The sequence below is a fragment of the Lactuca saligna genome, chromosome 3 (assembly GCF_052625555.1).
Source record: "Lactuca saligna cultivar CGN05327 chromosome 3, ASM5262555v1, whole genome shotgun sequence".
NCBI lineage: Eukaryota > Viridiplantae > Streptophyta > Magnoliopsida > Asterales > Asteraceae > Lactuca > Lactuca saligna.
The window spans coordinates 158,554,885-158,571,016 of NC_136419.1; the positions used below are offsets into that span (position 1 = coordinate 158,554,885).

The 16,132-nt window shown below is 33.3% G+C and overlaps 1 protein-coding gene across 1 annotated transcript; it reads left to right on the plus strand.

Moving 5' to 3' along the window:
• Positions 1–204: 204 nt before the first annotated feature.
• SRX (sulfiredoxin) lies at positions 205–3,001 on the plus strand. Its single transcript, XM_078986054.1, has 5 exons — positions 205–359; positions 458–630; positions 1,555–1,588; positions 2,189–2,282; positions 2,697–3,001. Exons 1-5 carry the CDS (start codon positions 296–298, stop codon positions 2,710–2,712), a joined length of 381 nt encoding a protein of 126 aa, XP_078842180.1. The 5' UTR covers positions 205–295; the 3' UTR covers positions 2,713–3,001.
• Positions 3,002–16,132: the final 13,131 nt, after the last annotated feature.

Sequence of the window (16,132 nt, forward strand, 5' to 3'; positions counted from 1 at the left end):
AAACAAAAAAAAATTACATAAAAAAAACAAAAAACAAAAAAAAAATGGAAAAAACCTAGGTCCGTAGAAATGTTCACATTCCGCAAAAGTGTTTATGGTTCCGCATAACCCGAACCAAATCTGTGATCATTTTCTAAAATCTTTAGGTGATTTTCTTCAAACTCATGGTCATTTGCCTAATTTACTCTTTACTTTTTGTCCGGTTCCTCTCCACGATTGGGTCCTCATATAGAAGCAATCAATGCCATGCCAGTAGAGCTCAACCCTCACAAAGCCAAAGCAAACCAAAAATCAGATGGCTAGTTTCCTTCTCAACACCTTGAGAAACCCCAGTGTTTTCGCTTCCTCTTCCTCCAATGGTTTGTGATTTTTCTCTACAAAGTACACACACAAACACAACTTCCTCATATCATATATGGCTTACAACCTCATCCTGAAGTTGTGTTCTTTCTTTCAGGGTCTCTTCCAACTTCCAGTAATCAAGTATCTCAATCGGGGAAAGGAGGTCCAGTCATTATTGAGCTTCCCCTTAATCAAATTCGGAGACCTTTAATGCGTACAAGAGCTAATGATCCACAGAAGGTGCAAGAACTCATGGATAGTATTGCCCAAATTGGTCTTCAAGTACCCGTAAGCTCTCATTTCCATTCAATTTTCTTCATCTCCATCTAGGGTTTACAGTGAACTATTTGTCGTTTAATTTTTTGCACTTAATCTGATTTTAATTAAACCGGATACATCCTATGATGCTAACCTAGAAGTAAGTATCAGTGCATCAAATCAAATCAGCTATCCAGCTTTCTTTTCGTGCATTTTTCTGATGACTTTTTGATGGATTCCGTGTAACTGCATATATCCCTTTTGGGAATCATTGATATTGCTCGTTTTCTTACACCCCACAAGATAAAGAAGGAAAAAAGTAGTTCCTTTTGTTATGTCATACATAACAGAACAAACAAATGATTTGTACTGTGTTTGACATGAATTGAACTAATATTCAGATCTCTCATCTTGAAAATAGCCCTAAAAAACTTGTTTGGTTTTGTCCCATTGAATAAACGTGACCTCAGTGTTAAGTAAAGTTACATTTCTTTGTTGTCAATTACATGCCTTTCATACAATCTTATCATACTTATAGAAATACAATGGTAAAAACGAAAATTTGAACTAGAATGTTTCATATGTGAGTAAATTTTAAAGATTTCTGATTCTCTTAGCTTCTCTTAAATAAGCATTTTTAGGAAGCTTCTATGTATATTTCCCTGCATTAGTTGTAATTATTTTTTAGGAGTTGGAATATGTCTATTTGTATTTTACATTAGGGAAGACTTAATCTGCTTCTTTTTTCCATTGTGTTTTCTATACCTCAACTCCTTTTTACCTGCAAGCACTTGTGTATTTTACATTATTATAAATGAATTATGTTAGTAGCTCTTGCTAACATTTTCTAGTCTTCCTTTCTCTGTGTTGATATTTATTTATTTTTCTGTTATGAGGTTCTTTGAGCCTATTTATGTGATTGGGATTAGTAAACATTTCTTGTAATACATGCAGATTGATGTGCTTGAGGTTGATGGAGCTTATTATGGTATGGAACAATGTAGATTTATATTTAAAAAAGGGATTTAATACAAATTCTCCATTTCTCCTACAAACATGGTTTAAGGGAAATCTTTAGAGTAACCCTTCAAATCTAATAATGATAAAGTAAGAAATACCATATTCATGTATAAGGGATGGGTGAAACTCGAAATACCATATTCATATATAAGAGAATCTTGTCCACCCATTTTGCTAAATACAAGAAATAGCAATCTACTTTCATTTATTTGCTTTATTATATAACATCCTACTTTCATTTTAATTTCAACATTATACTTTCAACTTTCTTCTTATTAACGCATTGTACTTTGAAAAATTTACCAAACTATAGCATTGTACTTTCATTTTTTTTCTTATTAAGGCATTGTACTTTGTAAAATCTAACGATTTATAGTAGTAAAAATTGCTTTCCATTTATATGATATTGCTTTACGTGGGTAGATTTATTAAATTACAATACTGTAATAGAAAGAAATCAAAGTAGATGCTATAATAAACAAATAAATCAAAGTATGTTGCTATTTCTTGCATATAACCCAACAAACGAATGAGTAACTTATAGTTAAACTTTTGGGTCTCTGAATAGGCTTTTCTGGATGTCATCGCTATGAGGCTCATCAACGCTTAGGCCTTCCAACTATCCGTTGCAAGATACGTCGAGGAACTAAAGAAACCTTAAGGTTATCTTGAATTTACATGCAAATTGCAAAAAATAGCAACATACTTTCTTCATGCTACAAATATATATAAGCAATTTATTTTAATCTAATATCTATAATCTTAACCTACTTATATTCTTTTACCTATCATAGCAACGCGCTTAAATTTCTTTACCCATAATAGCAATTTATAACTTGAAACTTGTAAAATGCCTACGAGTTTAAATTAACATATTGGTATTATCCGTAAATAATGTAAGCACGTTGCTATTATAGGTAGGTTATTGTAAGTACATTGCTATAGGTTTACACATTGCCATAATTGGAAAAAAATTGTAACTACCATGCTATTTCCTTGCAATTTGACCATGATTGATTTCCTCTCCTGGTTATTTTTAGTTTTCTTTTTTTCTTAGTCGATTTTATTTTCAATAGGCATCACCTTCGATGAGTTGGTAATGGTTGGGCCAATTGTTATTTGAGATGTCACGTTGACGGTTTATCTTAAAAGGTAACGCTTTCATGTTCCATGCTTGTAAAAATATATCAAGTGTATCGTAAATAAGACACATGTAGTTGGGTGTTATTACTATTGTGTTAATAGTTAAATATTTGGTTTGTAATTATAGAATACAATGAATTGTGTTGTAAAGTATATACTTAGGCTATGTTTGGCATCTCATGGTGTGATTTTCGAATGTTGGTAAGAAAAATATTACAACTCCATGTGGTTAGTGGAATTGATTTTTGCAAAATAAATTAAACAACCGATTTATCATAATAGATCTTTAAATACATCTCATAAACGAGGGTGAGTACATAAAGTTGAATATAAGAACATGTTATGTTCTCATTGAGAAAAAACCATAACCAAATAAAAACTAATATCAATCTCCTATTAACAATTTGTAGTGGGGGAGGTGGTGGTGATGGTGCCAACGGTAATGATAACATTGGTGGTGAAAAAAGAAATACCACATATAGTTTGAACTTATAAAATGCTTTCCAAAATTAATTATATTTCTTTTGTCTTTGTTAAAATTTTTTTGTCGTTGGTGGTGTGAAAAACAAAGAGTTTTTTTCTCAAATATATTTCTCCTTGTAGATTTAAGATGTCAAAATGAGTGTATGCCAACAAAACCAAATACCATCTTAAACATTTAAATAATGTATGAACCCGTTATTCAATCGGGATAAATTTATATAAATGACCCGTATGATTTGTCAAAAGTCACAGGTTCTTATTATTTAGTTTTTGACGAATATGATTCCTATGGTTTCTAATACTTACATGGATAGTCCCTAAACTACATAATGACTTATTTACCCTTTCTACCCTTTTTCTTGTTTCATTTCAATTGTAGAAAAGAAAAATTAATAGAAAAGAAAAAAGATATAACCCTCACACCATCACCCACTTAACCACTTTATCCTACTGCCGACACCATCACCATCCACCGTAGCTAACCTGGGATCAAGCACCATCGAGAAATAGTTCCTCCTCAATCCCCCACCAAACCTACAGATGAAACATGAATCATGTTTTTCTATTTCTCCAAATGATTTGATTACAGACATGAGAGAACAAATGGTTTCTTCAAAGAATGAAGAAGAAAAACAATAAATAACAAGTTTACTTTTGATTCACAGAACATAAAGGGGACTGAAAATGCTATTATTCTTCATTGATTCACTAATTTAGGAAGATAGGGATATATATATATATATATATATATATATATATATATATATATATATATATATATATATATATATATTACAAAATGGATAATAAAAAATAGCATGCTCCGACTCAACCACCGTATCCACTATGACCACCAGCTATCGTGCACTTTGATTCTTGGATCCATGAATGGGTATCGGTCAAAGCAACTTTTTGATGGGTTTTGAGCATAACAAACAATCACTATGTGTACATGCAACCCTAATATGAAGGATCTATGTTTTCACTATTGGACATGCAAGTATTAAACACAAAAAAAAAAAAAAAAAAAAAACCTAGGAGGCATCTATAATAATCGAAATTAACAACAAACTAGGGTTAGGATACATACTATTAAGATTATTATTGTAAACAATCTTGAATCCTTACCTGAAAGACCTTTGGTAGCAAGTGTCACAAGTGTCCCGCCTCTAATGATTCACAAACAAACCTAGCAACCAAGGAAAACTATATATATATATATATATATATATATATATATATATATATATATATATATAGAGAGAGAGAGAGAGAGAGAGAGAGAGAGGAGAAGCCTAAATTCTGTCCAAGGCACTTAGAAAGAAGTGTTAGTCGAAATTCTACCCTAAGGAGGGTTTATAATTATATAGGTGTTAGGAAGGTATTGGATTAGGTAGGTATCTCCAAGATAACCCTAATCCATTTACTTCTTTTCTAAGGAATCCAAGGCACCCTTAGAGCCCAAGTAAACCCTAGAGATACTTAGATTTCGTTTCCCTCTCTTTAGAGAAGTTCTAGAATTGCCCAATGCTCAACTATTGAACATTGTCACCTTTAGTCCTTGCACATTTAATTAATTCCTTTAACCCAAAAATTAATTCCAAATTAATTTCTGATTAAATATTAATTAAAAAATATGATTTCTAATTAATATATTATTTCTATAATACATTAATAAATCATTTATTTTGATTTCTAATTAATTTATTAACCAAACAATAAATTAATAAATCATTCTTCTCTCTCTAATAGTCATCTTATTCAATTGGAAGGTTTGAAGGCAACCCAAAAGGACTGTGTTACTATCAATTCAAGTATACAATTACAATTATGATCTTAGACATCTAATCCAAGAGTTTCCCAGTTGGACAAGTCTAATAACTATAACTGCCAATATAACTACCAAATTGTAGCTACCAAAAGTTGTTGTCGAACTCTGACCCGATTAGTGACATGTCCTAAGATAAGTAATCAAACATTCCTCCATTCTACAAGATATCATATGGACATGAGACATGGATTATAATTAATCTCTCTGTCCAAGATTTGTTTCCCGATTTTTGATTTATGATGATTGAAATCAGACAACTAATTGAACACATCAATTCAGTCCAGGCTTAGCCAAAGCGCTTTAGATGTCATCATCAAATCATCGAGGGGCCCATATATATCACTTTTCCCGTTAGGGCAAAAGGAACGGATAAACTTTAACTTATATGCTTGTACTATTCACTCATCAAATCACACACAACAATACGTTTATAACATCAAGTTACTGTTGCGTTTACCTATTATCAATGCACAACTGAATCGTAAAACAACAACTCATATATCTCCATTTCAAGAATATAAGATATTATCGTCTCAAAATTACTCGTGATAAAATCCATGAAGTAATTCTCTGAGTGTGAGTTTATCCAATACTTAAAATCCTCATTTTCAAGTACTCATGAACATTGCAGCAAAACCATTAGTATGTCTAATCTCCATAGACAATCTACAATTCAATTCATGACAATCTTAATTCACTACTTACTTCCAAAAGTTCAAGCGATTGTGGATGTTTGAATAATCCAATTATTTGGGAAGTAAAACATGCAAAGTGAAACACAATGATAACCTAATTAATTATGGTCTCAAAACTATTGAATATAAATAAACCTCTTATTATTTAATCACCATATTAATTAGACTTTATTCATTGTATACTGTTTTGATTAATCAACTAAACATTTGAATTAAACACCAATCGTGCCTTGTTATAAACATGCATACTATGTCTCTCTATGGTCATTCCTTTGTGAATAGATCGATTGGATATTATTCCAATGATGCTCATTTCACAATTTCAAATTCTTGTTACTACTAAATGAGTTAGAGTTCAACATTTCATGCAATGATCTTTTGTAATGTCGAGGCTTTAAAGTTACAAAGACTTTGCCAAAGATATTACAAAATATTCCATTAAAACTTTGTTACTTAAAAAATTCCTTGGTAACGAAGTCTCAAATTCAAGACACACGCCTTGAACACCTTCCTTGCATCAAAGTTCATAACTCACATGTAGATCAACTTTTATTATGGAAACCTTTCCATTTTCCCATATGACCGTCAATTTTGAACAAGAGTCACCCCCATTCAGAATTATATCGATATGGTCCGTCCAAATTAATACCATACTTCCAACTATCCAAAAGCAACCAATCTTCAGTAAACCTCAAAGTTTCCTTGGTAGTTGTTTAACAACTTTAGTCACACCACGTTCTAGTCCTTTTTCTTTCTCAATACGCAATACATTTGAAAAAATTAGAACAAGTAAATATTATAACATATGTAAACAATCCTATATCTGAAGCATATGGGACTTGGCACATAATGTCTTACATAGAGACCTGATGTCTGATCAGTCTCTTGCTATAATATTTCCATATGTCGAATTTCCTATGTTGAATCATTTCAACACGATATTCATATATGTACAAGACTAAGTTCCTTGAAAACTTCAATCTAAACTTTTAGATTTGAAACGAAGTATGAGTGCCCTCTCCCCTAAATCTTTCTTAGCAAAACAATTCCAAACTTTGCAATTTGCAAATTTTGAAATCTTTGTTTCCTACTATTAGTATTGCCAACTAGCAATGCTTAGCATAACAATTATGCTCCCACTAGCTTTGACATGTATCTAGAAATCAACACCTTTTGAATTTATTACTAAAGCGTAGATTTATGATTCTTTGATAAGTCTTCATCTAGACTTCTCATGCTCATACAGCTTCACTAGGTAGCATATGTGTGTGTTTAAAACCTTTTCAGAACATATAGCTACAAGTCCTGAACGTTCAAACTATTTCTTACCATTTCTCACAATTCAAACTATGAAAAGGGATGTCGTAATCATATGCGAATTTGAGAATGCAATTATCACAACCGCTAACCATAATGATATTAATCAGATTTAAAATCTTCTAGAGTATTTCCTTATAATCATTTTCATGAATTAGAGCGAAACCTTTTACCACTTAGATTTTGTGGTGTGTGTGTTCCTATCCATGTGAATTTATCAATTCCAACCTGCAATCATAATATAAGGTTGAGGACAAAACCAAAATCAAATTTAGTTTTTTCTTCCATGGACTGGACTTTGCTCATTCGTAATTTCTCATCTTCTGGTAGGTCAAGGGCCTACCAATGCTTCCATGTTGTTCAAACAACTCACTTCCATTGACCAACGTATTATCACTGAACAACGTGCTCTGCCTTTTGAAGTTAAATGAGAACCATAAAATTCACATGCATTGCCAACTCAACTGGAAGTGCATAGAAACAAGAATGTGTTAACCAAACACGATAGGTTATCAGCCTCAGGTCGTGTGCTAGTGATAACTAAAAGGTTTATTCTTGATTGACTCCTGAAACTCTTCAAGACCGATAAGACTCCTATTGACTTCTTGACATATAAGTTTCTTTCTCAAGGAACAATCCTCGACAAGAAAAAAAAATATTCAAAAGTTTGTGTAGATTCTCGACAAGAAAACACTTCATGTAATTGGTCTTAGTTTTTCCTTTGTTTTAACCAAAACAACACAACTACCAATTCCAAATGTGACAGAGTAAGAAAACATTACTAGTCCACATTTCATGAGGTGTTATAAACCTAATTAGTATATAATAAGCTTCAAGATACGACTTGTAGTTACTAGAGTATCAGTCTAAAACTTGATTCGAAATGAAGTATGATTCATCTCTTGATTGAACCATTTCAACAATATCTGATTCCTTTTCTTAGTTAAACAATTGCACTAAGATGTTCTTCGAGGATCAATTTGTGACATGGTTCCATAATCATTAAGATGATCATAAAACATGATACTAAAGTGCTCTAATTTCCTTTCAGATTGGAGAAACCTTTATATCTCTGCCTAATAGATTCTTCTTATTCGTTCCACTAGTCTTTGTAACTTTTCAAAGAGTTAGAATTATGCTTAATCTTATAAACACAACCATATTTACTAAAAGCATCAACAAATCATGACGAATAAAGTTATCATCCTTTGTGGTGGATCTGAATTGTACGCATCAATGTGTACTAGATCCTTTAGTCATTCACTTAACTCATATAAACACGTGATCAATGAATTAGTCATGATCTTCCAATGATTAAGATTCTCATAAATCACACAATTCGGATTGTATGACTCCAAGTTTCTATCCTATTAAAACTTGGGTAATGAGAATTCCTTTTCACTTGGTTGATTATAACATTTCCACAAATGACATAACTAAGAATCAAATCCATATTTAATATTTTGCTAGAAATGTAACCAACAATTTTCATAAATGCCATTGTAAGGAAACATAAAGTCAATAATCAAAATTCACTTTTATTGATAATAAGTGGAAAATTTGTCCTTACAATGCATAAAGTGAAAACTATGTATCTAGACATTTCCTACGCAATATATTAATCTATCATACCTCCTAAGAAGTAACTTCCAAAATCTGATCATTGAAACATACGATCGAAATCCATCTCTTACGATTAGATTCAACTCACTCTTCTTAAGCTTCCTTCTTTCTATTAGATTATATAAAACATCAAACTGTGACTATCACATCATGTATTAAGAATCTATGAATAGGAACATAATGGAGTTAGATAGTGGATGTACTTGAAGTAGAGTCACACAATTTAACTTTACTATCTTTAAGATCTTTTAGGTAGATAGGGCAGCTTTGCATCCAATGCCCCTTCAATTTGCAATAGAAACATATGGACCTTTCAGGAATAGCACACAAGACTATCTAAGTACTAGCCTTTCTCTTTACCATACGGTCAAATGGTTTGACATTGTACGATCCCTTTCCATTGGGAAGAGAAACCTTTTCTAGACTACCAATGTTGTCACTGTCAATGTCCATGGAAATTTTAGAGACAGATCCTTCAAACATTTTTGATTGACTTGTGCTTTTAAGCATTTCTGCTTCAGTAGGAATCGACATATATGTTAGATCAATTAGGGTCACGTCGTGGTCCCTCATATAGTAGTATTTAATGAACTAACTATATGATTCAGGAAGCGAAACTAAAACCAAGTCAATGGCCAGCTCCCTTGGGAAAATGACACCTAGCATCCCTAATCTGTCAATGTGCGATTTGTTTTTCAGAACATACGCACATAAAGACTTTCCATCTTGATGTTTACATGCCATTATGGCTTGAGTAGTTTCGTACTTTTCAACTTGAAGAAGACATGACTTAGGGAGAGTTACTGGAAGAGGTGTAGGAAGAGTTGGAGAAGCATGATTTCTAGTTTGACCATTTCTTGAAGAATGGAACATTCTTTCACCTTGATCAATATGTGGAAGATCATCTTCAAATAGAAACGGAAAAACATTTCCAAATGAACGAGGAAGAGCATTGTTGTTTGAACTTGACATCTATATAAAGGAGAAAAGAGAATTCAAGTTAGTTGATTTTAACCCTTAATTATTAAGCCGACATTTAAATTAAGGCTAGGATCCATATTTTCGATTTAAATTTTGAAGAGGGATGCTGTAGTCAAATTCAGATCTATTTTAGGTAGGTAAAGCATTTACCAATTTCAATATCATGAAACTCCTAGATCTTTTAAGATTCAGTGAACTATTGAATGACATGTTTAATCTTGATTATGCTCTCACTTTGTGATTGGGATGTCGAGGATCATAAACGAGGTGTGAATAACCATGCAAATTAGCTTGGTACTCTCGATGTCATTTATCATCTGAAATTAAGGTGTTGGTTAACAACACACACTCCATTAATTCAATGATAATTTACGAGACACCCATTGCTAATAATATCAGTTCCATATTAGTGTGTCAGTTAACCACACATCCTCCACTAACAACCAATAAGGTGCAATGTGCAATTTCAAGGGTTTGCATCAAATTCAAAATTTTCCTTAAGTAACCAAGTATGGGATTTTAGAAAATGGTTTAGTTACTTTATGATTATACTTTTAATGAGGATTAATTGTCCTATCAAACCCGTTCGGCTAACGACCATCCACGATACAAGAGAGTGGTGGGTAAGAATAGATACCCAATGACGGTCATTTTACACAGATAAAGTTTGACAAATCTACTTGACAAAGCTCCATCATTAGCTAAAGCATGAAAGTCAAGCTGGTACTATAGGGCCTAGTCGATATAAGTAAATGTATTGATTGTAATTTAGTATTTGGATATTTGAAGAATAAAGACAACCTATATTGTAATGAGTTGAGATATTGGATGTGAGACATTTATTAAATAATTGTTGTGTTCTATATTAGCATGTTTAAATCCTTGAATAACTAGGTTATTCTAAATGTCTATAGTTTTTCATAGTTATGTGAGCATCTATGAGGTAAGACTATTATGAGTGGATTGGTGGATTCTCATGGAGATGAAAATAGCAAGAGCTACTGCCAACTTCATAGGTACTTGGTTAGGAAAATTGTAGATGTAAAATTGTAAAAGTCGAATATAGTGTTTTGTAGTGTTTCGCATTTTATGTTATTTTACTAAGTCATACTTTATGCGAAATGTAATGTTTAGACTTAGTATATTTTTTGTACACTCATGTTCCCTATAAATAGGGACTGAGGTTAGAAGTAGAAGTAACTTTTCAGATAACTTTGAAAACCTTTCTGCTTATCTCTGTAATCAGTCTTCATCAATATAAGATCTGATTACTATTTACTCTTTGTGTTCTTACTCTTCAATTACTAAAATCATACTTTGTGTTCTTAAATCTCGATAACAATTCTCTTCAATTGGTATTAGAGCAGGATTCAAACTGCATCGATCTGATTTTCATGTTAGAATCATTTGCTTTTTGAGTTGCAACTTTATTCAAAGTTTTCCGCGCATTTTGGTTTTGAAAATCACTTTAGATCTTCAGATTTGAATTGATTCTGTATTTGAATTGTTTAGTCGAGTAATCGATCAGTGATTAGTGATCAATTCAGTTGATCAAATTCTCAAATTCATCAAGTTTTTCAAGGTTTCTGAAAATTTCTGTGCTCATCAATGGCGAACTTCAACATGAATACAATGGCTTCCTTCTCTCACTTGCTTGGTTCTTCAACCAAAATTCCGATGTTAATTCAAGAATACTATGATCAGTGGGCTGATAGAATGGAAGAATACTTAAATGGAATTGATGAAGAACTTTGGAATTGTATCGATGGAACAGTGCAAGCTCATGTTAATGTTCAAACTATTGGTTCATCTGCTACATCTACTGAAGTTGCTGATCAACAAAAACGGTTGAAGAATAATGAAAAGAGGTGCATGAGGGAACTAAGAGGTGCTCTTCCTCCTGTGGTTTATAACTACATTCGTAGTTGTAAAACAGCTAAGGACATATGGAACACTCTAAAAGAGAAGTATCAAGGTAGCAAAAAAATGAAGATCAATTCTGTGAAGCAATGCCTAGTTGAACTGAAAGTATTCAGACAAAATGATGAAGAAACTCTTGAAAATTACTATGATCGTCTGAATGAGCTTATTTTTCGCTGCAATAGGTATGGAATCACTAGATCTCTCATGGAATTCAATTTAACTTTTATTATGGGTCTTCGCAAGGAATGGAGAAGTGTGAGCATGATGATTAAGAATCAATAGAGTTTTGAAACAACTTAGTTGAATGATCTCTACAATCAGCTGAAAACACATGAATGCGAAGTTTCAGAGATATATGAAGAATCAAAACATAGCATTGGAGGTCCTTTGGCTCTTGTTTCAAAGGTATCAGAAGCTGATGTTAACGAAAAAGATGGTTCAGATGATGAAGGATTTTTGATGAACTCTGATGAAGAAGTTGTGGCATTCTATTCAAACAACAGAGTTAAGAAGTTTTTCAAAAAGCCTTTTAATCCAAGAGGAAAAATTAGTGATGTGAAGAGTGAAGTCACAAAATCTGGAGGAGAGGAGAGGAAGAAATTGGAGAAAGTTGATGAGAAACAAAAAGATGCAAAAGAAGTGAAGAAGCTGAAAGGTGACTCAGGAATTTACTGTCACTACTGTAATGGTGCAAATCATTTTGCAGCCGATTGCATGTTGAGAAAGAAAGAAGAGAAGAAGGAAAAAGTTAAAGATGAAGCTTATTATTCTGAAAAGCTTGAAGAGTTACGTGCTAAGACCAAAGGAATGTCTCTGGTTGCGAAAGGTGAGACTGATGATGAAGAAAGTGGTACGTATCAGATATGGTCATCAGGATCTGATGATGAGGAAATGAGGCATCCAACACATGGAACAATGTTCGCAAGCTTTGAAAATTACGAAAAGGAAATTTCAGGAAGATGCTTTGTATCCAAATCCACAGACAAGTCTCCCATGACCACCATGGTACGTGCAATACTTGAATATTTTAATATTCCTTTATCTGCTTATGATGCTGAAATTGTTTCATTTGTTGACACTGTGGCTTATTTTGATTATGTTATTGTGTCTCCTAGTACTGAAGCTCAGAAATTAAATATGCAACTAGATGAGACACAGAAAGAATTAGAAATAAAGAGAAGCAGATTAGAAAAACTTGAATTGCAGATAAAAAATATAGATTGTGATAGGAATAATCTTTCAAATGATGTTAGGTTGTTATTAGCACAAAGGAACATATTTTGTAATTCTGCAAAACGGTTATATGCAAAATTAACAGCATTACATCATTCCTATGACATTAGCAAAGAACAACATAGGAAACTTTTACCTTTTCTTGAATACGAACGCGAAAAAGTTGATGTTGTTTCTTATGATTGTGAAAGTACAATTGCTTAATTTGACAAAATACCTGATGATAGATATAAATATGGTATTGTCAACATTGATGAATTTTTGAATGCTGATGAGTTGGTTAACATTGTCAATGAAAGTTTGACAAAAAGTGAACAAATGAATATCTTAAAGAAAATGAAAGTACAAATGAATTTTTGAATGCTTATGTTAAGGTTGATATGTAATGGAATTTGAAACCAATCCCAAATGTTTTTTAAAAAGAAGCCCTTCGATACTTCTCTATAAGTATTCGATTGTAATTCACGGGAAACTACACAAGCTGTTGATTATCTCTCTTGATGATTAACGAAGCAACCTTTGCCTGGGGTTTAACTGCATTTATGTCAAATTTAATTTTTGACATCACAGAATTCCAAAATTTTTTATTTTACTTTCTCATCTTATTCTGTTGACACAATGCACACATGAAATCCTTGAGGTTCTGAGTAAAATCAACTCAGACTGATGATTTTGCAAATCTGGCATATGACTTCACTTTATATCCCAAAAGTGAAAGAGCCCTGCTTCCATGCGAAGGGTTTTTAACGGTTCGAAATCTATAACGGGAAACTTGACAGGCTGTGTACTCAAGATGGTTGGTATTCTATCCAGTTTTCAAGGAGATGGGACAGTTACTTTTTGAAGCGTGGTTATCATTTACCGTCATGATCCGATTTTCAAGGTGCCACGTCGGATAACATTAAATGCATCCCTCTTTAATTTAAAATTAATTTGGGTAACCTATAAAAGGGGGATCAAGAACACTATATACGGTTACGCAAACAGAACTCTCACAAATCTTCAAAGTTTCAATCTTGATCAAATCTCTTTTCTTTAAAATCCTAACAATGGCAGCCACTCAATCCAACATTGATGAAGTTATTTCTTAATCCCTGATGAAGATGCAACGCAAAAATTATCAAGTTGATTCAAAAGTGTCTTCTTATCCTGATGGCTTGAAGATGCTTATCGTTGCCCTGAAACGATCACCTCTGTCTACTGCCATGTTCAGTTTCTTCTCTGTTCCAATGACATGGTTATCTTTGGCAGTTTCAACGACATCTTACAATAATACAACTGATGTGATAACATTCAAATTGATGAACAACAAAAGGGTCAAACTTTCCAAGAAGGTGTTTGTTGAATTCTTGCAGATTCCAAACAATCCTCCATTTTTCAAACCTGTTAACTCTCAAGTCATTCACATGTTTAATGAAATGGGTCATCAACCAGAGCTTGAGAAGATTAGTGACTTTAGAAAGTCTGGGTTGCCATGCTTATGGAATTTCTTATTTGGAATTTTTCTCAGATGTCTAACAGGAAGATCAGTTGGACTGGATAGAGGACGAATGGAAGTTTATGCTATGGTTATGGGCATATACTATGACCTCAATGTTGATTATGCAACCCAATTACGGAAGGAATTTGTTCAGAGTCTCAAAAACACAAATTCTGAAAAAGGGATCTCGTGTGCAAGGTATTGGAGCTTAATTCTGGAGAAAGTTTATGCAAAAGAAGGGATTCAAGTACCAGAGGATGTTGAAGTTGCTGAATTTTCTTTGTTTCACTTTCCAAAGGAAGTAGAAGATGATGAGGCAATTTTTACTCATGTGGCTCGCATTCCTGATGCAATGCTTCGCAAGGTTTCTCCAACTCACAAAGTCTTGGTGAGATATTTGGGAACAATTGATCAATCAGTACAGATGGGAGAATTATTGGAAGTTGCTGCTCCGTCAAAGACGAAGAAATCCACAAAGAAGGATGCGAAAAGTTATTCTTCAAAACAAGCTCAAGATGAAGGTTCGTCCAAATCAAAGTAAGAAATAATACCTTCCAAGTCTGGGGTATTGAAGAAAATTCGCAAGGCTGAGGTGAGCGGTAGAGGAGTTACTATTCGCAATATTCCGGCCCCAGTTTCCCCAGGCAAGAAAAGACAAAGAGCTGAACATGTTGTGAAAACCATGCAACATACTCTTACAAAAAGACGGAAACCGGTGATTCGCAATGAATCATCTGATGAAGAAGTAGTTCCAGAAACTCCACCAGTGATGTCTACGGTAAATGTTTCATTACCCATAATCACAACTTCGCAAATTTCTACCACAACACCACTCACTGAATCACTCGAAATAGTCACTACCAAATCAATTTCTGAGGAGGTACCTATTTTTGATATGGTTGTTAACGTATCTGATATGGGGGCACCTATCATGAGTGTTGAAACCACATTACCTATCACCTTACCCATTTCTTTACCAATAGTTTCAATTCCATCTACAACTCTATCCACCACCACATCAATTTTTGATCATCCTCTTCAAAATCCTTTTACAACACTTTTTCCCTCACAATCACCAGAAAAATCCTCAACCTTCATAAGCTGAAGTTGAAAATGAAACCGAAGGAGGAGTCTTTGGAGGGGTAATTGAAGATATTCAATTTGATTCAGAGGATGAGGATATTACTCATCATATGCTTATGATAGGAAAACACTTTAAAATCTTGAATCATAAATTGAATGCTATTATTCAGTCACAAGCTGATTTTGGCAGGATGTCTTCAATCTCAGCCATGGAAGTTGATGTAATGCTCAAGGGTGCTGAGAAACGTTTAATGGAGAAGGTTGATCAATCCGATAAGAATAATGAGCTTCGCATTCAAGCTCAAGGGAATAGCTTTTCTTCAGTGATCCAAGATTTGAAAACAGTTACAAAAGAACGTCATGTTCTTTTTGTACAAGATGTGAAGAAAGTTAGGGAGGATGTCAACTACAAAATTCAAGAGTTGAAAACTGATCTTGCGAAGGAGCTTCAGGAAATTCAAAATCATAATGTTGATGTTCAAACGCAGATTGAAGAGCTTAAAACAAACAAACAAACAACATAGCGTTTTGATCAACTGATTCAGTTGGTGACATAGCTTAAAATGTTGGTTTCGCAATCTTCATCAACACAAGTTCTTACTCCTGAGTTCTTGTCTCTAAAAGTTAACACTTTAGAACAAGCAATTCAGAAAGCTCTTGCTCCACTTGCTAATTTTACCTCTTTACTTCCAAGAGGTGCCCCACCTGCTTTCACAGGGG

Excerpts from the sequence above, each read along its gene's own strand:
- SRX (XM_078986054.1), top strand. The coding sequence starts at position 296 with ATGGCTAGTTTCCTTCTCAACACCTTGAGAAACCCCAGTGTTTTCGCT. Across the intron at positions 360-457 it reads CGCTTCCTCTTCCTCCAATG|GGTCTCTTCCAACTTCCAGT; the intron begins GTTTGTGATTTT and ends TCTTTCTTTCAG. Across the intron at positions 1,589-2,188 it reads GGTTGATGGAGCTTATTATG|GCTTTTCTGGATGTCATCGC; the intron begins GTATGGAACAAT and ends GTCTCTGAATAG.